The 25,732-nt window shown below is 34.2% G+C and overlaps 1 protein-coding gene across 1 annotated transcript in view; it reads left to right on the top strand.

The window, feature by feature from the left end:
- LOC107554226 (protein unc-13 homolog C-like) overlaps nt 1-20,028 on the top strand; it is a 175,996-nt gene extending 155,968 nt beyond the window's left edge. The window contains exons 30-36 of the mRNA XM_016236680.1: nt 558-698; nt 779-902; nt 1,296-1,355; nt 6,033-6,113; nt 11,078-11,225; nt 18,282-18,374; nt 19,868-20,028. Of these exons, the coding sequence (XP_016092166.1) occupies nt 558-698; nt 779-902; nt 1,296-1,355; nt 6,033-6,113; nt 11,078-11,225; nt 18,282-18,374; nt 19,868-20,028 (808 nt within the window). The remainder of the gene's footprint in view (nt 1-557; nt 699-778; nt 903-1,295; nt 1,356-6,032; nt 6,114-11,077; nt 11,226-18,281; nt 18,375-19,867) is intronic.
- The last annotated feature ends 5,704 nt before the right edge of the window (nt 20,029-25,732 follow it).

The raw sequence follows: 25,732 nt of genomic DNA, 5'->3' as shown, positions 1-25,732 counted from the left end.
GATGACAAGTGACAAGACGCAGATAACAAAATAAACAAGTGATTGAAAATAAATACATTAAAATAAAATAAAACTATTTTTATAAAGGACATATATTTAATTTTATAGTTAAAATGATAAAAATCACTGTTTTATATTTATGTATTTAATACAATTAAATATTTGTATTGATTAGAATTTATGAAATAAAATAGAAAATAATTATAATAATAAATTATCTTTTATTTATAGTTCAACGAAGGTCTTATATATTTTACTGTATAGCTAAAATAAAATACACCTGCAACATTTATGGAGGAAGTATATAGATCCATTTTGCATTAAATTCATGTTGCCTTCTATGATTAGAAAACATAGACATACAGATGAGCTTGAATGATAAAAATCATAGTTTTTTTTTGTTATTTTATTAAATAAACATATTTTATAGAGTACTTATATATTTTATTTGATGGTTATATAGACATACAGGTGAGCTTGAATGATGAAAATGTGTTCTTCTTTCTTAAATGAATGCTAGTATGGATGTAGTTTTTAGGTTTATCATGTCTGTGCAGTTTCAAGCCGGTCATTGAGGACTGTGTCAAACAAATGAACCAGGAGCTGATGCAGATGAAGGGAAGCGCAGGGAACAAGAGTAACGCAGCCATGGATGCAGAGACCGTCCTGAGACCCCTCATGGACCTGCTGGACAAGAAGTGAGGAAACCCACTGCTACATCTGTTGAAGCACCAGTTGCATTTCTTTCTTTCACTCCATCCCTCTTTTTTCTCTCCAGCCTAATTCTGTTTGCCAAGATCTGTGAGAAGACGGTTCTCAAACGGGTCCTTAAGGAGCTGTGGAAGATAGTGCTCAACACCATCGAACAACAGATAGTTCTTCCACCTCTCTCAGACCAGACAGTGAGTGTAACACGTCTGTCAGCCACACACACACACACACACACACACACACACACACACACACACACACACACACTCAAACTCACACTCACACTCACACACACTCACACTCACACACACACACACTTTCATAGCTATAAAATAAAAATATTTAAGGTAGGCCTTGTATATTTTACTTTATAGTTAAAATAAAATGGTGCAAAGCTTATATATTTAATTTCATAGCTAAAATAAAATACAGTATAAAAATAGAGTATTTAATCAAAGCCCTATATATTTTATTTTATTTTATTTTATTTTAAATGTTATCACAATGGCCATCATTGTTTTTGGAAAATAATATTCCAGTAAGTGACATGAACAAACAAAATGTTTTGTGCTTTTGTTTAACAGCAAGGGGCTCAGATGATTTTCAGCGCTGCCAAGGACCTCGGCCAGCTCTCCAAACTCAAGGTGAGGACTTGGTTTTCCAATCTATACTAAAGAAAACATTATAACTTTCATATTAAAGGGATAGTTGACCCATAAAATAAAAATTGTGTTGTTATAACTCCAAAAAAGGTTGTTCAAAATCGTCCCAGCTAACAGGGAACATGCTCAGAATGATTGGACAAGGTTCTCTGAAAGTTATGAACAAACATTCCGGTAACATTTATAAAACATCTATTCAAAGTTATCTGGTCTTTAATAACATCCTTAAAACATAAGCACAAACATTTATTTAAACATCGTTTATGGAACTTTTTTCCCAGAAACGTTTTATCTGCATTTAATCAAAATGTAAATATTTGTAAGCCATTAAAAAAAAAAAAATGTTACTACTGTAAAATTTGCAAAATTATACAATGAATTGTCCCATTAATGTTCACATAACCAAGAAAAGACGTTTCAGATGAACACGTTCAGAGAACCTCCAGAAATAATGTTTTCATAACTTAACAGGAACGTTAGCAACAAGTAAACATTTTTATTAGCTGTTTTTTTTATATTATACAAAATGAGCTTTTGCAAAAAGCAAAAACATTCTCAAAACATTTGCACAAAAACATGATTGATACATCGTTCAGGGAGCTTTTTTCTGAAACGTTTCAATTGGACGTTCATCTACCATTGATTTTTTTTATGTTACTATGTTCAGAGAATATTCAAAAGTAATGTTTCCAATATGTTTGCAAAATGATAAAAGAGAAATGTTTCTTTAACGTTCAGAAAACATCCAGAAATAATGTTTTCATAACTTAATGGGAACATTAGCAAAACATTCTAAGAACATTTTATTAACTGTTTTTTGGCAGTATACAAGTATGTGGGTGTGTAAATTAAAATTTTTGCACAAACTGTTGCTTTGATAATGTTAGTAGAACATTCATTCCGAGTTATCTGGCCTTTAGTAACATTCTCAAAAATGTCATTTATACATTGTTCATGACACGTTTTTTTGTTCTGAAACATTTTAATTGGATGTTTTGCTACCATTTATTTTTTTTTAAATGGTACTGTTACTTTGTTCAGAGAACATTCAAAGGTAACGTTTCCATAATGTTTGCAAAATGATAAAACGGAATGTTCACTTAACGTTCACATAACCAAGAAAAGACGTTTGTAAAACATTCAGATCAAAATGATCAGAGAACATTGAGAAATAACATTTTCATAACATTGTAAGTCGCTTTGGATAAAAGCATCTTCTACATGAATAAATGTAAATGTGTGTGTGTGTGTGTGTGTGTGTGTGTGTGTGTGTGCGTGCATGTGTGTGTGTGTGTGTGTGTGTGTCTGTGATTGTGTGTGTGTGATTGTGTTGTGTGTGATTGTGTGTGTGTGTGTGTCTGTGTGTGTGGTTGTGTTGTGTGTGAGTGTGTGTACGTGTGTGCGTGCGTGCGTGTGTGTCTGTGCGTGCGTGTGTGCGTGTGCGTGCATGTGTGTGTGTGTCTGTGTTTGTCTGTGTGGTGTGTGTGTGTGTGTGTGTGTGTGTGTGTGTGTTTTTGTTTTTTGCATGAACTTTAAGCAATGGCTTTCATGTGTTTGAACATGAGCCCAAAATAGGAGGTAATTGGTTTAATAATCAAGCCTGTGAATACAAATATGTGCATCAGATTGCAGACGTTAGCAAGGCATGTTCAGCTTAAAGCGGCAGGATTTTGTCAGATTTGGAAGGCATCGCTCCTCGTGGAGCTCAGAGGACTCGGAGCAGCACTAGATATCCACTATCCTCACAAATTACAGCAGCGCTTTCATGTAGCTCCCGTTTAGCTGCAAAAACACTTTCTGGCTTATGCTAAGGCTTTACAGCTGTCTGTCAAACGCTGCCCGTTTGCATCATTACGGTCTCTCTGGAAAACTTCCCTGCTTCTGCTGGTGTAATTATATGTGCCCCGCTGAGGAGTTTAAGTCCAGAGGAGGATCTGAGCAGGTGTCAGACAGATGGAGGACTTCTCGTCACAGTCCAGCCGCGGAGACGCTCCATCTCATTTGTCCCTCTCTCTGTCTCATTTCATATGCACTGAAACATCTCTGCTCAATTGCAGCTCTAGCTCCAAATGCGTTTTTATGGTTCCTGTTCTTGTGTGTAGAATTCAACCGCTCTGTTTCTAAACCCAGTGAAACTGCGGTACTGTCTATGGCTTTTTGTATTATATGCAGCTGCCTTAAAACTCACTAAAAAAATAAATAAATTCAATGGAAGCGTTTTTTAATGGTAAAAGAAGTCTCTTCTGCTCAGCAAGACTGCATTTATTTGATCAAAAATAAAGAATAAATAGTGAAATATTATTGTTTTGTAAAATAACTCTTTTCAGTGTGAATATCTGTTAAACTGTAATGTATTCCTGTGATCAAAGCTGTATTTTCAGCATCATTACTGCAGTCTTCAGTGTCACATGATCTTCAGAAATCATTCTAATATGCTGATTTGCTGCTCAAGAAACATTTCTGATTATTATCAATGTTGAAAACAGTTGTGCTGCCCAATATTTTTGTGGAAACTGTGATGCATTTTATTTTCAGGATTTACAGATGAATAGAAAGTTTGGAAAGAACAGAATTTATTTGAAATAGAAATTATTTGTAAGAATATGAATCTCTTTACTGTCACGTTTGATCGATTTAACGCATCCTTGATGAATAAACGTATTAATTTCTTTAAAAAAATATCTAAACATTCATAAATCAAGTTTCATTTACTTGAGAAGCAAAATTAGTTAAGATATTAAGTATAAAATTAAGTGAATTTAAGACTAGAGCAAGAAAAATAAAATCTGAGAGTGGGGTGAGAACAATAATTTAAAAAGAAAACGATAATTTTTCTGACCCCACTGGCAAATATGTATTCTTGTTTCAAGTAAAAACACACTTCATTTTGATCATCTTTTCAAAACAATGTTGCTTCTGAAGTAAATGTATTTGCTTCAAGAATGTTTAAACATTTGTATTGAAAATTCAAAAATATAAGTTCTACTGATTGCTGCACCTTATGTAGCTGCTGAGGTGGGGGGGTTATTGCACTGTGCATCCAGTGAGGTTTTATGAAAGTGCAGTAAGATTTAACACACGCTGAGTTCTGAAATGTGCATTCGGTGTGTTTGTGTTTGTTCTGGAGTGCAGCGAGTCTGAATGTGTTCTGACCTGAACAGCTGATCAATACACTAAAGGTGTGAGCGCGTCTCTGAAGCTGGGAGAAGTCAGTGGACAGAATCAGCTCTTGCTCTTGTAACACTGACTCGCACGCCGCTCTCTTATCACTCTCAGGCTTATTTGTATTAAACTTTGCACCGCCATTGACCTGTAGGATTAAATGAAATTGCTGCTAGAAAACCCTGCTGACCTCTGAATGTTGTATGCATGCAAAGCTCACATTAAAAGACTAACGCACACTGGCCATCCTTATAAATCCTGAGATTTTGTGTGGGTTTTACCGGAATATCCCACCTAATGTTATGGACAGGGTTCCGGTGTTCAAATAAACTAACCAGAGAAGATGGAGGGAACTTGGAAAAGTCATTTTAGAAAAAAGAGAGAAACAAACTAGGAAACATGTTAAACAAAACTGAGTGCTCACAGCCCTTTTTTATTTATTTATTTTTATTTAGCAATGAATTGAAATATATAAGCCCTTCATAAAATAAAATATTTTTTATAACTAGAACAAAATAAAAATTAAATAATACATTATAATATATTTGCTATTGGCTTTTAATTTTATAGCTAAAATAAATGTATACATAAATAATGGAGGGCATGTATATTTTTCTTTACAGCTGAAATAAAATAAAAAAAACAGCAAACTTGACAAGCAAATCTAAACTCTCAGAATTATTCTATGCATTGCATTTTATCAAAACAGTTTAACATAAAGTAGTTTAGCTTGACCAGCTTTGGAAATGGAGAAAAATATATTTTTAATTTTGTTTCGTTTTATTTGATTTGATCATTTTAGCTATGAAGTCAAATATATACACCCTTCATAAAAGAAAATATTTGATTTTATTACTAAAACATTTTACTGGAGGTCTTATATATTTTATTTATATGAATATTATTATAGCTAAAATAAAATATAATATGGAGGGCATGCATATTATAATTAGCTCAAATCAAATCAAATAAAAACAGCAAACATATCTGAACAAGTCATTTTATGCATGGCATTTCATTCCAATTCTTTTACATGAGGTGGTATATATAGTTAGACCGGTGTTGGAAATGAATGTGGGAATGTGGGGAAGTCGTGGCCTAATGGTTAGAGAGTCGGACTCATAACCCAAAGTTTGTGGGTTCGAGTCTCGTACCGGCAGGAATTGTAGGTGGGGGGAGTGAATGTACAGTGCTCTCTCCCACCTTCAATACCACGACTGAGGTGCCCTTGAGCAAGGCACCGAACCCCCAACTGCTCCCCGGGCGCCGCAGCATAAATGGCTGCCCACTGCTCTGGGTGTGTGTTCACGGTTTGTGTGTGTTCACTGCTGTGTGTGTGCACTTTGGATGGGTAAATGCAGAGCACTAATTCCGAGTATGGGTCACCATACTTGGCCACATGTCACGTCACATGTCACATGTCACGTCACAAGATTTGAAGTGCATTTAAATGTGGATGTAAAGACAGTAATTGACTCTGTCTTTCTCTGTGTTCAGGAGCATGTGATCCGGGAGGAAGCTCGCAGTCTGAGCCCTCGACAATGTGCCGCCATGGATTTAGTGCTTCCCACCATCAAGGTATGGGCTTCTCGCTCTTCTTCTGCTCTGATTCAGGGCACAGTCGCATGAACTGCTGCATAGACTGGTGCTACAATCAAACACCTGCTTTTAAATTCAGGTGCATAAAAATGTAGCTTAGTTTGGAAAATTAAGACTGGTTTTTAAAAATTAAATTAAAATAGGCTTATTTATGTTTTTTAGGTATGCACACAGACTGTTCACTGCTACATATTCCACACATAAAAAGAGACTCAAAATTGCATTATCGTATTCAGTCCTCAATGCTTTGAGTTCCTCTCCAGGCCTCCGGAGGGCGATGCTGTGCATGCAGAAACTCCAGCATTTATGAGCAGCTTCATGCAACTTAAACATACTCCTTTTTTCCAGAAATGCATCAGGTTTAAGTGATGACATGAATTTTTCCACCTAGGAACCAGATTAGATCTGACCTGGATTCCCTTTACTTTACATTAAGGGTGTGTAGCTGTAGCTGTGGTGTAAAAATGCATGCAGCATCAGAGATATTACTGATTCCGTCGTTCCTCCCTGTTGGGATCGGTCATGGAGTGGGAATTTGGCTCATTGGTATTCTGAGGACTGAAGCTAATTAGGGAAGTTCACAAAAGCCTTGAGTGAAATGTTGCCGATGGAAACGGCTGCACGCAGAGATGAGCTCAGGATTCTGTGCTCGAGGAGCAAAGCAACAACAGAGAAGATATCTGCTGAGATTAATGAGAATAATAATTAATGTGTGAGGGGGAAGAAAAGAGACACAGACAGATAAAAAGAGGGAGAGGAGAACAATCCCTGTCTGATGTCTTTGTTTTGTCTTTTTAAACATGAATCAATCAATGCACTTCGAAATATAGTTTTCTTTTAATATTTTCTATTAAAATATCTAACCATTATTAAAATAAATCAATAATATTGTAAGACTTATATATAATATAGAATATGATGTATCTTGAATGAGTTTTTCTTAAAACATTGGCAATTTATTTTTAGATAGATATCATTTATTGTTTTATTTTTATATATTTATTTATATTTTTTAAAGGGGAAACTCACATATGATGTATCTTGAATGAGTTTTTCTTAAAACATTGGCAATTTATTTTTAGATAGATATCATTTATTGTTTTATTTTTATATATTTATTTATATTTTTTAAAGGGGAAACTCACATATGATGTATCTTGAGTATTTTTTTTACAAATTGGCAATTTTTACTTTTTAACCATGTAGATAGATAGATAGATAGATAGATAGATAGATAGATAGAAATGAATGATGCTATACAAATAAAATTTAGCATTTATCATGCATTTTTATTGAGTTTTATAGATATGATTATGCTAATAGATAGATAGATAGATACAGTAGATAGATAGATAGATAGATAGATAGATATAGATAGATAGATAGATACAGTAGATAGATAGATAGATAGATAGAAAGATAGATAGATAGATAGATAGATAGATAGATAGATAGATAGATAGATAGATAGATAGATATAAAATAACATTTAGCATTTATCATTCATTTTTATTGAGTTTTATAGATATGATGATGCTACACAGATCAAACGTATTGTTTATTTATATATTGATTGATTAAAATTTTTCTTGAATTTTATATTTATTTTTCTTGAGTTTAACAGATAGATATAAATGATCCTATTCAAATTAAATGTAACTCTTTTTTTTCTTTTTTGTTGTTGTTGTTTTATAGATAGATATTAATGATGCTTCACAAATAAAATTTATTATTTATTTATTTTTATTGAGTTTAATAGATGTTATAAATAATCCTATTCAAATTAAATGTAATTTATTTAATTTTTTTTATAGATATGAATGATTCTACACAAAATGTATTATTTATTTATATTGAGTTTAATAGATACATATAAATGATCCTATTCAAATTAAATGTAATTTTGTTTTTAGTTTTAAAGATAGATATGAATGATGCTTCACAAATAAAATGTATTAGTAATTTATTTATTTTAATAAGGTCAAAGTCAAAGAAACTAAATGCAAACATTAGATATGGAAAACAGAAAGGCTAAACAATGCAAGGAATAAATATTTAGATGAGTAACTTCGTTTCTATATTTTTTTTTTCTGACCTGTGAAGCACTTTGAGCTGCATTTTATATATGAAAGATGCAATTAAAATGTATACAATTAAAATACAATTTTAATTATATATGATTAAAAATATTTGATTTGATTTTAAAGGTTAAAGTAAGGGGAAAACTCAATGCAAGCATTGAAAACGACACCTGGCCTTTCCTGAGCGCCGGAGCGATTGATTCCTTGGTGGAAATCTCATCTGTCTCAATCACGGCAGACATGCAAACGTCAGTGCTCGTCCTCACCGCTCATGCTCTAATCGGCCTTTACACTAATCGAATAATAAAGTAGATCTGATCAAATGCCAGTCGTCTCTCACACTCGTGTCCAGCGGTGGACGGTGATCTCTGCAGCTCCGGGCTTCTGTTTAACCCCCATCTGATTGTGTTCAGCTGACAGACGAGTTATCTGTCTCACGTCTCGCTGTTAAAGGGATAGTTCACCCAGAAATGAAAATGTGATGTTTATCTGCTTACCCCCAGGGCATCCAAGATGTAGGTGACTGTTTCTTCAGTAGAACACAAACTGAGATTTTTAACACAAACCGTTGCAGTCTGTCAGTCCTATAATGTCAGTGGATAGGAATCACGGCTTTGAGAGTCATAAAACATACACAAACAAAACCAAATTAAACCCTGCGGCTCGTGATGACACATTGATGTGTAAAAACACGAAATGATCGGTCTGTGCAAGAAACTGAACAGTATTAATATTGTTTTTTACCTCTGATTTTCACCTCAATGTCCGAACGGTCCCGAGCGTCTTCGCGCCTTCTTCTTCAGCCGGCACGTGAGTCGTCGTCTTCTTCTTCTTGCTTTACGGCGGATCGCAGACTTATAAGTGCATTACCGCCACCTATCTCTCAAATGGACCATTGACACTCTTCTCTACAATCTCAATTAGGAGTGTCAATGGTCCATTTGAGACCAATGGTCCAATTTGAGACCCATTTGAGACCAATGGTCCATTTGAAAATCAGAGGTAAAAAACTATATTAATACTGTTCAGCTTCTTGCGCAAACCGATCGTTTCGTGTCTTTACACATCAATGTATCATCACGAGCCGCAGGGTTTACTTTGGTTTTGTTTGTGTATGTTTTGTGACTCTCAAAGCCGTGATTCCCATTCACCTACATAATAGGACTGACAGACTGCAACGGTTTGACTTAAAAATCTCAGTTTGTGTTTTACTGAAGAAACAAAGTCACCTACATCTTGGATGCCCTGGGGGTAAGCAGATAAACATCACATTTTCATTTCTGGGTGAACTATCCCTTTAACTCAGGATTAACTCGGTTAACCGTATGAAGCTGTGAATGTTACTGCAGCGTCCACTGAGACCGGATGAAATGTCTGTGTGTATGTATGCTGAATGGCAGTATTTCAACAGTAAGGCAGTGCAATAGTGTGAGAAAATGTTTTGAAAATGTTTTTATATTTTTGGGGTATTTTTGTATTTTATGTTTTTTCTTGCAATTTTATCTTTCAATGTACTTTCTGCTATTATTCAATCTTAGTATTGCTTAGCAGAAATGTAAATAAACTTTAAATCAGAATGTCTCAAAGGCAATGTTAGTCACAATGTGCAGTCAATGCATGATATTAACAGTCTTGTGCTTCTATGAAATAGTTACTACTGTCATTTCTGCTCTGCAAACCATTCTGAACTCTATAATATAATAATTAGTGTGTGCTTTAATTTGTATATATATATATATATATATATATATATATATATATATAAAGCATTTATCAAACAATCAAAATTATGCACAGGTCAAACTCAGTGAAACTTTGTCATTTAAAATGTTTTATTTTATTATTATAGAATTTTTATATTATTATTTTATTATCATATCATAACAGATTTCAGATTTTTGATGAGATTGTTGGAATTACTAGAAATGTAATAATATTAAAAAAATTAATATAATATAAAATAATATAAAATAATGCTAATAATACAATGTAATATAAAAATAAAATATAACAATAAAATAAAATTTTTGCATTTTACAAGACAGCATTTCAGTCATTCTACTTCATTATTTCTGGTTTAATTCAATGTTACTTCTTTGTAATTATTTGTGAAATTTACTAGCAATTTCTGAGTGAAAATTGTCTTGAAGTAAATCCTATACCAATTTTCTCAGTGTAGGCCAAGCCAATATTTTATTTTATTCGACCCACATTAAAAAGTATTTACAATGTTTTAGACATTTAAAGATCAGTGAAGAAACACTTGATTTCCATCTTTGTAATTTGACTTTAATATTTCATCCGATATATAAAGACATGAAAATGTGCTGCTTAGTAGAAGTAACAAACAAAAATACCAGCACAAACCAGCACAAACAAACGAGACTATTGGGGTAAATTTGGAGCATGTGGGGGGCTGAGTGACCTCAGAATTATCACTAAATAATATTTTAATATCTAAAAAACCAAAGCAGCACAAACTATTTTTTTACGGCACAAACCAGCACAAACAAAGAAGATTATTTTGGGTGAATTTGGAGCATGTGGGGGGGCTGGTGACGTCATCGCCTCTAATTCAATGTCTAATATTTTAAAAACCGAAGCAGCACAAACGAAACTTTTACCTGCACAAACCAGCACAAACGGAGCACAAACGATTGAGACTATTTTGCCGACGTTTTGCGTTGGGTGGGGGGCCAACTTCACGGAGGTAAGTAACCCTGATTCTGTATATGACTCATTTACTCTGTCACAGTGAATAGATGTTTTTCATGTGTTTTCTGAGTGAAGGATGAGTGATTTCCGGATACACGCAGCATGTTTGAGTCTCTCAGTAACCAGTGCGCTTGTTTCTCCGTTCAGCAATATTTCCATGCGGGTGGAAACGGTCTGAAGAAAACCTTCCTGGAGAAGAGCCCCGATCTCAAGTCCTTGAAATACGCCCTCAGCCTTTACACTCAACCCACAGATGCCTTGATCAAGAAATATATATGCACCCAAACCTCTCAAGGTAAGAGCATTCTCGCTGTCATGAGAGAGAGAGAAATACAGAGAGAGAGATTTTTTTATTCTTATTTTCTAAATATTATATTCTAAATCTTTCACATATTATTTCATTTTATAATATCACCAAATATTAAAGCATTATTATCAACTTTACAGAGTTCTTCTCCATTTGTGCAAATCATTTCAAAGTTCAGTAGATTTTTCATACAAGAATAAAAAGAAAAATCATGTTTAATTCTTGTTTTTACAAGTCCTTTAAAAAAACGTAACTATATTACAATTATTTCCAAAATCAATTTTCTGTTTTCTACTTAAATAGACATCTTTGCTTGACCTCTAATAAAATTCAACAAACGCCCCATTCTTTTCTTTACTTTAGACTTCTTAAAACCATAAATAAATACAGGTATACTGAACATTCATTAAAGTCAACAAAAATCATTGTCAACACTTCAAACAGAGACTGTAACCTTTGACAATGAATGAAACAATGAACAATAGTACAAAAAAGTACAACTGTCTATTACTTGGGGATTCAAAATAGAAATGAAGGCATTAACTGCAACAATGCCAAGCAAGACCCTTCACTGCAAATCTCCAATAGATTTTCTCAATGGTGGCTTGTATAACGTACCCCACATTGGTTTAAAGTTAGAAGCAACACATAAATTACTTTGCCATGGAGTATCAGAACGATGTACCAACGATGTTTTTTGTTCAACACTTTTACACACACTTCATACAAATATTTTCCACAAGTAAACTTAATATTTCTGTCCTTCAAATGGTTTGATACTGTTAAAGGACAGTTCCGTATCTGGTAAATCCGGAGAAATCATCATTGCTGGAAAATTGTCCTCTACATATTTTTTTCAGCCGATACACATCTGGATTGGATAGACAGTTTTCCCCTCTTTGTCTCATCTGGCTGATTCAATAAACAAGGTCTGATCAGGGAAGTAATCAGTGACTTCAACATCCCGCTTCCCCTTGGTAGACTGTAGAAAGCTTCTCACTTTCTCCAAACTACAGCCACTAAAATCTTTCTTCATATTCACATTAGTAAATGAATCAGAAGATTCTCTCTCACTGTCCGAACCTGATATGTCATCAACACTGTAAGATTCTCCACAAGCCCCAGTTTCTTGACCATATTTGTGACCCTGGACCACAAAACTAGCCATAAGGGCCAATTTTATGAAATTGAGATTTATACATCATATGAAAGCTCAATAAATACGCTTTCCATTAATGTATGGTTTGTTAGGATAGGACAATATTTAGCTGAGATACAACTATTTGAAAATCTGGAATCTGAGGGTGCAAAAAAATCTAAATATTGAGAAAATCGCCTTTAAAGTTGTCCAAATGAAGTTTTTAGCAATGCATATTACTAATCAAAAATTACGTTTTGATATATTTACGGTAGGAAACTTACAAAATATCTTCATGGAACATGATCTTTACTTAATATCCTAATGATTTTTGGCATTAAAAAATTCAATAATTTTGACCCATACGATGTATTGTTGGCTATTTCTACAAATATACCTGTGCTACTTATGACTGCTTTTGTGCTCCAGGGTCACACTTGTTCGTTTCTCAGGCTCTTTTCTGTTGTTACCACTCACAATCACTTGTTCTGTGTTATTTTCTTCCTCGGCCCTTTCCACAGTACCATTATTTTGAGTTTCTTTTTCTGGACATGAATGCATTAAATGTCCTTCTTTGCCACATCCAAAACACTTCAAGTTTTCAGTCGATGCAAAAGTCACATGATCAAACCCGTCGATCCTGAACTTCAGAGCAATATTCAAATCCTCTACACCACTCTTCAGTACCACGTATACTTGTCTCCTGAACGAAACATGTTTCAGCAATAGCGATTTACAGATTTATAGAGGGATCTTTTTTAAGGCTGAAACAATCTGACCATGTCTTGAAAGTTCCCTTTCTATAATTTCATCCTCAATGAAAGGAGGTGCATTTGACAACAATACTTACTTCTCTGGATTAACGAGAGGAAACACTATCACAATGCTACACTCTAAAAAATGCTGGGTTGTTTCAACCCAACTTTGAGTCAAATATGGACTAACCCAACTTTTGGGTTAAAAATGTAATAAAAAAATTTAACCCAACAGCTGAGTTAGTCCATATTTGACCCAATGTTGGGTTGAAACAAGCCAGCATTTTTTAGAGCGTATCATTCAATGTTATTCCTTTTTCAACAAACATGACATGAACAGCGCTGTTCATCCTTGATGCAGACCATATGCTATTATATCCAATAACTTTTCCAATCGCTGTACTAACTTCCTCCACTGAGCTCTCAACACCAACAGGCACTTTAACTCCATGTCGCGAGTTAACTCTTCAAAACCCGCACCTCCCAAACTAGCCATGGCTAGTCTGGCATGTCTGTGGAGTAGCACAATGTTGCCAAAGCAATAAACAGTGAACAAATTATACAGGCATATATATAGAAGAATAGATAGATAGATAGATAGATAGATAGATAGATAGATAGATAGATAGATTAAAAAAAATTTAAAAAAAGCTTTTCCAATAAAAATGCCAATCCCAGAATGCATTCTGACAAACACAGTGCACAAAAAAGTAAGAGAAATAAATGTACAATTCTGAATGATCCAACTTTAGGTGTGTTCTGCACAAAAATATTAAACATATTTTATGGGACTGTGCTGCTTTTAATAAAGTAAGACAATATTTTGTTCAATAAGCTCACTTAAAGAGATCATTTACTCACCCTTCTTCTACTCTTCTACTGTTAAACAGAAGATATTTTGAAGAACTTTCACCAACATTCTTTAAAATATCTTATCTTATATTCAACAGAAGCAAGAAACTCATACAGGTTTGGAACAACTATAATCTAATACTCTCAATAAAATATGATAAAACTGCTGTATTTTATGTATGAAACACTTATTTTGTAACTCAGGTTTTGCCTTGAAAATAATCTTATTTTTATTTTAATTTTAGTCATTTTGTTTTGTGCTTTTGTTATTTTTTATTATTTTATTTTTTTTTGTGAAAATCATCTTTCAATTATTTGTAATATTTCTATTTATCTTTATATTATTTAAGTTTTAGTAATTATGTAGTTGATTCATTCATTTTTATCTGTTTTTCTTTTTTTTAATTTAACTATAATTTATTTTCTATTGTAATTTATTATTGTATTATTTCAGTTTTACTTTTAGTCATTTTATTACTTAATCTTTTTTCAGTTAGTTGCTAAGGCAATATATCTATTATATTAATATTACTAGTTTATTTCATTTTGATTTCAAATAAAGAAATGTTTAATAATTTTTAGTTAACAACAACACTGTGAAGGCAGTTGCTAAGACACTAAACAGCAGGTTTTAGAACAGAGCCATCGTATCCCACAATGCAGTTTGCTTGAATTGACTTTCCATCATGACCAGTGAACCAGAAGCGATATTTCTTCTTAACTCATTATTTTATTGTTCTGCCAACAGACAGTAAGTTTGGCAAACTATTTATTTTGAAGATAGTAAATGTACTTCACTTGTTCAACTTGACTTAAACATGCAACTAAATGAGGTCATGTGACAACCATGCTACTATTTGAACTAAAACACTATTTCAAACCCTTGTTTTTAATAGCATACAGTATATATTGTGCAGTACTCTCTCTCTCTCTCCTAAGGTCAAAGGCTGCAGACAGAATATGATTTCTAATGTGTGATGCACAGTTTTGTGTGTTGAGTTGAGGATGTGTGTTTATAATTCATCAAACTTCATGTTTAGAGTTATTCATCACTGCAGTTCTGGGGTTTTCTGTCAGAGCAGGTGATGGATTTCTGGGATATCTGGCCTCTTTTGGTTCAGATGGAGAATCTCTAGGGATTTTACACAGCAGACACGTCACACTCATTTTTTAATGCACTGTCAGGAAAAGTGTCTTTAAACGGGGCTAAAACTTAATCTAACAGCATTATATATGTGTTTATCCACTGGCAGTCAAAAAATTTGGAATAATTATGAGCTTTAATGTTTTTGAAAGAAGTCTCTTAAGCATTTATTTGATCAAAAATACAATAAATTAAAAAATACTTGGTAGCACAACTGTTTTCAACATTGATAATAATCAGAAAACACAGCAGACACGTCACACTCATTTTTTAATGCACTGTCAGGAAAAGTGTCTTTAAACGGGGCTAAAACTTAATCTAACAGCATTATATATGTGTTTATCCACTGGCAGTCAAAAAATTTGGAATAATTATGAGCTTTAATGTTTTTGAAAGAAGTCTCTTAAGCATTTATTTGATCAAAAATACAATAAATTAAAAAAATACTTGGTAGCACAACTGTTTTCAACATTGATACTAATAATCAGAAATGTTTCTTGAGCAGCAAATCAGCATATTAGAATGATTTCTGAAGATCATGTGTCGGGTTTTGGAACAGAAATAAATTAAATTTTAACAGATATTAATTTAGAAAAGTTATTTTGAATTGTAAATAAATGCAGCCTTGGTGAGCAAAAGAGACATAAAAAAGATGAACAAAATCTTTGTGTGTGTGTGTGTGTGTGTGTGTGTGTGTGCCTCTACGCCTCTACCTTACCCACAATCTACAATTGCAAATACATTTGTGTGCATCTTCCTAGATATGTTGCCCTGCATTTCAATCAGATGATGATATGAAGTGATAATGATGTGCAAACCCACTGAGAAATATAAAGCAGCTTATTTTACCTCGATTTAAATGATGTGTTCATCAGAAGTCTAAGTCTGTCTATGCAGGAATATCAACACAATTTAATAAGCACTTCCATAGTTTGCTGTGACCTCTGACTCCTTCAGACAAGTTCTGGAAGTAATCAAGGGAACATCTCCTGCAGCTCGTTCTTTCTGGACTCACTTTAAATTCCCTCCAGAGACAGCTTTATTTTCTTTGTCTGTGAAAATGTGTCCTGTGGGTCTGAGAGATGGATGAGAGCCTGTCACTGAATGATTCTGGTCTGGAGTTTTTCCGTCTGATCGTCTACAGAGGAGAGGAGAGATTGTTTTTGATTTTAGTGGTCATGCATTTTTTTTTATTACTATTACTTTGGTTTTCTCCTTGAGTCCTGAAAGTCTAAGAAGATCAATGCAAGTTTGATTCTTCATGATATGAACCCTTTAAAAAAAACTTAATGTCAAAATTATGCATAAGTTTATGCAATACAATTTTGGGGATTACAACATTTTTCAGACTTTATCATTTGTAGCATTATTGTAAACTTTTTTTTAATCTAAAATTGCTTATTTCATATATTTCTGTGCTTTTTTGTACTTATTGTATGACGTATCTGTGAGAAGTGGGAAATGTATTCATAGAATAGAATAAATAAACAATATTATATAAAAAGTTATTTTTATAATACGTATAACAATATATGCATATTGCACACTGCATATTGTATAATATATTGAATATAATTGAGTATAATAATATTATTATTATTATTATTATTTTGTGTTTCTATGTATGCTTATTACTAGTTAGCAATGCTTTTCCTAGCAGATAATGTTCTAAATTGAATTTACCATCTCTGTTTATTCTTTATTATTATACTTTAATAAATATTGTTGATTACTAGTCAATATCAATTATATAGCGATTTATTGGTGCATTGGTAAAATGATCAAGCAAATTTAGGCTATTTATATAATATATATGATAATATAACACTTTTAAATAAATTAAATAGGATTGATTAATATTATTATATTTTTTGTATTTGTTATTATAATAGTTAGTGATTATTTTCCTTGCAGACAATGTTCTAAAGTTAATTTACCACCTGTTGATTTACTGATAATTTTAATATTTATCATTAATTGCAATTGCAACAGTTTGATTAGTGTTCATTAGCATTATTGTTTAAGTTTGTTTGCATTTCCAGCCTGGAAAATAAATCTTCAGTTAGTTTGGCTAAATGTGGCCTTGATAGTTTCCCTGTTTGCTGCAAACCTTGAAGGCCAAATGCAAAGATACAAAACACAGCATTCACTCCTCCATTATTCTCCCGTTCAGAGCGATCTGTCTGGACCTACTCCAGAGAGGACTGAGTTTAATTTTTCCAAAAATATAGTCTAAACCAACAACCATCTCGAAATCCATTAGACTAGAGCTATGGGATTGTGAATTCTGGGGTTTGACAGTCTACAGCTATTAAAGATGAATCGAGGGGAAATTAATCTCTCTTAGGATAGATTATATTGACTTTTCGTAAAGATAGCAATGACTCATTTTAATATATATCTTTTCAAAACAGCCTTAAAGCATCTGCAGCTCTCCAACTTTCTCTCTAATAAAGTTAAGCAACTTGATTAGCTTTATTGACTAACTAAATGCTACTTAACACCAGTTTTGTATTTTGAGCTTCTCTTATGTGTAGTATAAGTTAGTTTATATTGTTGTATCAGAAAGAAGTAGTATATACAGAAGTGAGAAATACAAGGTGTGTGTGTGTGTGCGTGCGTATGTGTGTGTGTGTGTGTGTGTGTGTGTGTGCGTGTGTTCTATTTTGTTCATATTTATATTTATGTAGCAGTTCTTACATTTTTTTTAAAGTAGGTTATAAATTATTATTATTTTGTTTATATGTATGTTTTCTTTCTTTTTGTAACATTGTGTGTGTGTGTGTGTTTATATATACTGGTTATACTTTTTTTAAAATTATTATTAGCATGTGTTGTTTGTGTGTGTGTGTGTGTGTGTCTGATTATCTATCTATCTAGATTTTGTTTGTGTGTGAACAGATTTTATATATCTTGGTTATAAATTATTATCATTTTTTATTATTTGTGTGTGTGTTTATATGTTGGTTTATTTATAATGTTCTAAAACATAATTAATCACAACAGTCTCATATGTCAAGCTGAAGCACATTTCATTAATCACTCTATCTATGGATTTATTGTGTATTTATTTTGTGTAGTGTGTGTTCAGTGTGTAATGCATGCTCTTATCTGACATACTGTATGATGTTCATGTGTCTCAAAACTGATTCCAGGTCAGTCCACGTCTGCATCCATCGGGGAGGTCGCCATCCAGGTGGACCTGATCTCACACCCCGGCACTGGAGAGCACAAAGTCAGCGTCAAAGGTAACACACACACACACACACATGCACACCCACACACACTCACACACACACACACACCCACACACACTCACACACGCACTCAAACACGCACTCACACACACACGCACACAGACGCGCACACACACGCACACACACGCACTCACACACACACAGACACACTCACACATACACACACCCACACACACACATCGCTTAATTCATGATTTAGATACTCTCAAGTCTAAATTACTCAAATTAGCATGTTTCTCTTTGCCACAGACACTGTATTCTTTTAATCAGTTAGTGTAATTTCACTGATAAAGCGTTTGCTGCTGCTGTAATTAGCAGAATGAAAGTTCCTCTCGCTGTAATGGCTCTCATCTGGCCGCTTTATCAAGAGCTCAGGATCTGTTAATGAGCTCCGTCTCTACAGGAGACACGAAACCTGGACTGCAGAGAGACACCTGCACAACAAACCCAATTAATGACCACAAACACTGCTTCATAACAGACCAATGCATGAAAAATCATTAAAAAAAAACATAAAAATTAAACTGCACTTTCAAAATAAAAATAAATATCAGTGATATTATGTTATTATGAATTTATGCCTTTGAGGAAAGCCACAAAACAAACATTATAATATTCCTTAATTAACTTCCTTCATGATTTATTGTTGTTAATACATTTGTAGGCCGTTTACTGCTGGTGAGAACCTTGGTGCATTAATTGAAAATTAAAAGGTCATATTTGCCTCATCCAATCAGCCGTAATTATGTTTTATAATACAGCATGTGATCTAGTTTACTACACTGTAAAAAATACTTTTTGAAGTTGTAAATAAAACATCATTCGAGTTAATTTTATAAGAAAACACTGTTCCAGTCTTTATTATGGAAGCTTGTTGCTGCAAAGAAATAAAAAAGGTAATTGTGACTTTTTATATCACAATTCTGAATTTTTTTCTTTTACAATTTGGAGTTTATATCTCGCAATTCTAACATTTTTCTGACAATTCGGATTTTATATCACAATTATGACTTTTTTCAGAATTGTGCGTTATATACTCAGAAGTCAGAATTCAGAGTTTATAACTTGCTAAAAATGCGAGATATAAACATACAAATTCAGAAATGTGAGAAAGTCTGAATTGTGAGATATAAACTTAGGAAAAAAAGTTGCTATTGCTTCTTAAATGTTTTTTATTCTGTGGCAGAAATGGGCTTCAAAGATTCTACATTTCACGTTTAATTCAGTGTCTTACTTGCTATTTCTTTCTAATAATTTTTTTTTAAATTTACTAGCAATTTATAAGTGCAAATAATTTCAAAGTAAAACCTATACCATTTTTTGTCTTCCCCCCCCCCCCCCCCCAGTGTAAGCAGGTCTGAATATCTTCCTCGTGCCTGATCATGTGACTCTGTAGTGATAGCATGCGATCTAGAAGTCATATAATTAAACATGACTCTCTTGTATTTGCTGATCTAACTCGAGAGCATCCTCTTCCTCTGCAGTTGTGGGTGTGAACAATATGAACTGGCAGACGAACGCCATGTTTCGGCCTTTCGTGGAGGTCAACGCCATCGGCCCGCACCTGGCTGACAAGAAACGCAAGTTTAGCACCAAAACCAAGAATAACAACTGGTCTCCAAAATTCAACGAAACATTCCAGTAGTGAGTATTCATTTCATATACGGAACCTGTCTATAGTTTATATTCATAACAGTTGTTGTGTACTTGAAGATATAAAAAGTACTACGTTTATGGAGATGGAACCATGTAATGCCATGTTTTTTTGGGTTATGTACTAAAATATGGTGCGAAAAGCACTATTCATGTTCAGTAACACTTGATTTTTAATTTTTGAAAGTCTCTTCTGCTCACCAAGGCTGCATTTATTTAATCATAAAATACAGTAAAAATTTTAAATATTATTATAACTTAAAATAACTGTTTTCTCTATGAATATATGTTCAACTGTAATTTATTTCTGTGATAAAAGCTGAATTTTCAGCATCATTACTCCAGTCTTCAGTGTCACATGATCTTCAGAAATCAGTATAATATGCTGCTTTGCTGCTCAAGAAACATTTCTGATTATTATCAATGTTGAAAACAGTCGTGCCGCCCAATATTTTTGCAGAAACCATCATGAATAAAAAAGAAAAGAACCTAATTTATTTGAAACGGAAATCTTTTGTAACATTAGAAATGTCTTCACTGTCACTTTCGATGAATTTAATGCGTCCTCGCCGAGTAAAAGTACATTTGAATGGTAACATATGTCAAGGTGTCACAGTATCATCACTGATACCATCACAGAATTGATTTATATGAGTTGGATGTGAATCCCACAGGATTATATATTACTGAAAATGACTAGTAAATAGATAAAGAGTGGTGATTAGATAACATGATCACTATTATTCCCTCTGTAACCCATTTCTCTCAGTCATCGTGCTCTCATTTCAAAAGTTTTACAGAAAGAAATGAATCATACGTTTGAAAGATCAATGTAAAACTCAGTAGCCTAATAAAATATATTTTATTTTATATATTGAGCTCATGGAGCAGCCGAAGTTTTCTCACTTTATCTCCTATTATTAGATCCTTTTGCTCGTGAAATTAATGAATCATGTCTTACTGTAAATAAAGCATTCGACATCAGTGACCTGGCTTTACACAGCAGCGTTGACTGATCAGAAAGATCAATGTAAAACTCAGTAGCCTAATAAAATATATTTTATTTTATATATTGAGCTCATGGAGCAGCCGAAGTTTTCTCACTTTATCTCCTATTATTAGATCCTTTTGCTCGTGAAATTAATGAATCATGTCTTACTGTAAATAAAGCATTCGACATGTGACCTGGCTTTACACAGCAGCGTTGACTGATCGCCTTTAAGCTGCACAAATGCACTTGAACAAGAGCACAGAAACCAAGCGTCCACGTGAAGATTTACTCCTGACAGTCTCATTTTAGGCTTGTGAAGGAAAAGATAATTGAGAAAGGCTTTCCAGAACAGTTGACTCAACAAAAAGACCAGCATTTGGTGTTTCAATGGCGTTCAAAGCCAGCGAGTAAAACGTGATGGAAAACTCAATGCCACACTGAATTAACCTCTCTCTTAGAGCGCACGTAAAATAGCATGAACTCAAAGCCCACCTTTGGATATTAAGGGCCTTTTAGCTTAATGGAGTCTTGAGCCGTTTTTGCGTGGAATCATAAAAGAGCTCCTGTACTCCATCAATGCAATTTCTGTGTCGGATAAACATTAAGCTGACTGGGTTACAGAAACGCTGCTTTACAAACACATCTGATATAAAGACATGCCTGTGGACAAACATCTTTGTGTATGTTGTGCTGGCTGATATGACCGTCGTCTCAGACTTTCTGAATGCAGAAAGCGTGAATGCAGCATCATGCAAAGGTTATGTTCTATTCACCGCCAGCCATGCAGTTGAATGTGAACTAGCAAAAGTGGTCAATAATAGGGCAGTCAGCTTTATGTACAGTAAAATACAGTAGCTTTTGAGGCTGATTTGACTGGAGTCGTCTTCATCTCTTGTAAAACATAAAAGTACCACTCATGTGTTAAAACACTTGGACATCTATGAGGAGAGACATTCTGGAGGGTCGCAATGTAAAGCTCACATTTATGTTAATTCCTATGTACAAATATGTGCATTATTTGCACTTTTAAATGTATAAATCATACTTTTAGTGATTGTGGCCTTTTGGTCTCTTTCTTCTAAAACCTTTCTGGTGTCATTATGGCTGATATGCCATAAGCTATCGAGTTTAACAACTTAACCCATGTCCCCACTTTTCAAAACGCTTATAAATCATTTTTAAATTATTTATTTAGATATATATATATATATATATATATATATATATATTAGTTAATGCACTGTGAACTAAATATTACAAACAATGAACAATTGTATTATTACTAACATTAACAAAGATTAATACATGTTAATAATATATTTTTACATGACTAATACATGATTTATACACCTTTGACAGTGGGAGGTAAACGCTTAACGTAAAACTTTGCGCATTGCGTTCATATTCTGGGCTCTTCTGCAGAGTTTGATCTTGTAATATCACTGTCTTAATGCATAAGCCATGTTAAAGGGGTAGTTCACCCAAAAATGGAAATTACCCCATGATTTACCTCAAGCCTCTTCTTTCAGATGAAAACACTGAAGTCCAAAAAAGTGCATCCATCCATCATAAAAAAGTACTCCACATGGCTCCGGGGTTAATAAAGCCTTCCATGGCCAGGTCATCCCAAACTTAAAATAAGAAATTGCATCGACAATTCAACACATTGACTGCCCTCCAAATTCTACATTTTTATCAACAATACAGGCAAACTACACATATATGCATTATATTATACTGTGTATATCTCAGAGTTACTTTGCCTTTATTGATGGTTTAAATGGTTAAACCATGGTTCAAGGAGATACATAGATACAGATCACTTATGCCACATCGTCTTTATAAAGACGTAACGTCAAGTTTGCCAAGCAAGGTCGTCTTTAAAAAGACGCACCCGAATTGCTCTTTTAGGGGAAAAAGCTCTTTTAGCGTGCTGAGGCGCACAGGGGAGATGATCATCTGCAACACAAACAGGGGGTAGTGCAGCCTGATGTGTGCAACCCACTCGACACGGGAAACCACCACCGCTGAAGCGCCGTCCACCAACACGAAGAGCTCTCCAAGAGCGCGCTGAACTCGTTCAGTCTTTTCTCTCAGTAGAGTAGTCAGGAGCAGAACGATGTGATCGCTCGGCTCCGAAGCGAAAAGCTGAATATGCACTGCACCTGCTGCCTACTTATACTCACGCTGTGATCAGCAGCAGCTGGATGCAATAATCGCATGCCAATTTGCATTGGCTCGTTTAGTTTACACTCGAAGTAGATTGGTCCCTCTAAGCGAGATCCCAATTCGTCGGTCCTCCGACGTGACGTCGAGAGTGACCGACTGAAAGGGAACCACAAATTAACCATGGTTTTGCTGTAGTAACCATAGTTTAACCATGGTATGTGAAGTAAAACTGTGGTTATTGAAATGGTAATTAATACTCCAAAAAAAAGACATAGCTACTACACTTTTATTATAATTAAACCATGGTTAAATTTCATGAGGGATATGCAACTCGATGACAGTATTTGCTGTTGGCTTCGAAACAGCGTAGTAACCATAGTTTAACCATGGTATGTGAAGTAAAACTGTGGTTATTGAAATGGTAATTAATACACCAAAAAAAAAGACATAGCTACTACACTTTTACTATAATTAAACCATGGTTAAATTTCATGAGGGATATGCAACTCGATGACAGTATTTGCTGTTGGCTTCGAAACAGCAACGGGTCTCCTCACAGTATGTGGTAACAGGCTCTGGATGTGACTGGCACACATAAGATAACAGCACATTTTGAGACGGGAGCGTTTCGCAGTTCTTAAGAAGTCTTTGAAATGCTGCTGGTGAACAGGAAGCTGTTCACGGATCCAGAATGGCGCTCTGAGAGACAGGTCACGTGACGTCTTTGTGCCGTTTTGCACGCTAGTGGAGAGCAGGAGAGAAATACGTCACACAACAGATGGTAAGACCACAGATACATACATAGATTCTGCATTGACGACTATTAGCAAGTTATTGACAATCGACGCCATATTGGAAAGGTCAAACTGACAGATGTGGCGCACTACAGACAGCGGCTGTTCCAAACATTTGGTGCGTCACTAACATCAGACAAATCAGCTTAATGCAGATTGGATACCATTAAAGAGAGAATTGGTCAAATGTTCTTGTACATGACATTATCAGGGTGCAACGTAATTGTTTTGCTGTTCTGATTGACAGTCATACTATAGCTTCCATAATTTAATCAAGAATGCCAATTGTGCTGGACCACAACACCAGTCATAAAGGTAAATTTTTTTAAATAAATAAGCTTTCCATTGATATATGGTTTGTTAGGATCGGACAATATTTGGCCAAAAAGATACAGCTATTTGAAAATCTGGAATCTGAGGGTGCCATCGAAATAGAGAAAATCGCCTTTAAAGTTGTTCAAATGAAGTTCTTAGCAATGCATATTACTAATCAAAAATTAAGTTTTGATATATTTACGGTAGGAAATTTACAAAATATCGTCATGGAACATGATCTTTACTTAATATCCTAATGATTTTTGGCATAAAAGAAAAATCAATAATTTTGACCCATACAATGTATTGTTGGCTATTGCTACAAATATCCCCCAGCGACTTAACACTGCTTTTGTGCTGCAGGGACACAGATGTGCAGAATAATATAATTCATAACATAACAGATGCATTTAATAATTTATAGAAATAACTTGAGTAAACTTTTATATATAGCAAATATATTCAAGTAAACGAAAATTTGTAGTCCCCACTTCTTAATGTTATCATTGAGCCAGACAAATCTAAATCTAAACCTAAAACACAATGGAGTGCGTAATTCAAAATAAAGGTATTTTGAAAACACCTGAAAATTCCTTCATATTAACACAGTACATTGGGAAATGTTTACTTTTCTTGCATACCTGTTCAGTTTTATTGAGAGAAACCTCTAGGACCGACCAGTGTGTTTCTGCAATACTGATTGTAAAGAACTCATCGTTCAGAGCTCAATGAATTATTGGGTCAGTATACCATATTCAATGCATTCACACGCAGCCATTTGACTGCAGCCTCGGATGCATGGGAGGCAGTTGCTATAGAAACGCTGTATCTCAGCCTCCAAGTGCTGTGGGTGATGCTCCTCATGTCTTTGACCATAAAAACTGACATCTTAAAAACCGTAATCACCAAACCAGCACTCAGCCAATATTTCAGTTCCCGTGGGTCTATAGTGAAGCTCTGACCATCAATCTCTCAGCTGCAGCTCAAAGGGAAAGAGGCCTGTTTGAGAAGATTTAGAGTAATGTGGAAGGTGTTTGCTGTATCTCTAACAAATGCAGCTGAATACCGACTCACTCTGTGTTTGTTTTTGCTGACCCGCGGTTTTCCCCTTTGCCCTCGACTGCATTTCTCAACCACAGCAGATCAGAGTTTACAAGATTTTGTGTAATTTATAATCTTCACGAAGCTCATCCTGCCCATTCAGCCGTGTTTTATTAAATGTTAATTATTTTTTCTAACACATCCACTTCATTCAGTCTCAATGGGGAAGAAAAATTGTTTCCCTTTTGCTAAGATCTCAATATGAACATGTTTCATTAAACCTTAAAAGATCTTTAAGACAAGAAGCATCTGAAGTTGTTACTACAATAAAAGCAGAGTCCTGAGCTGTGCTCATATGACCAAATAAATAAATATTCAACCTTTAT

Source organism: Sinocyclocheilus grahami, unplaced genomic scaffold (genome assembly GCF_001515645.1).
Source record: "Sinocyclocheilus grahami isolate Dianchi unplaced genomic scaffold, SAMN03320097.WGS_v1.1 scaffold495.1, whole genome shotgun sequence".
NCBI classification, from domain to species: Eukaryota; Metazoa; Chordata; class Actinopteri; order Cypriniformes; family Cyprinidae; genus Sinocyclocheilus; species Sinocyclocheilus grahami.
Note: the sequence above shows the minus strand (reverse complement) of the source record. Positions and strands in the feature narration are given on the sequence as shown.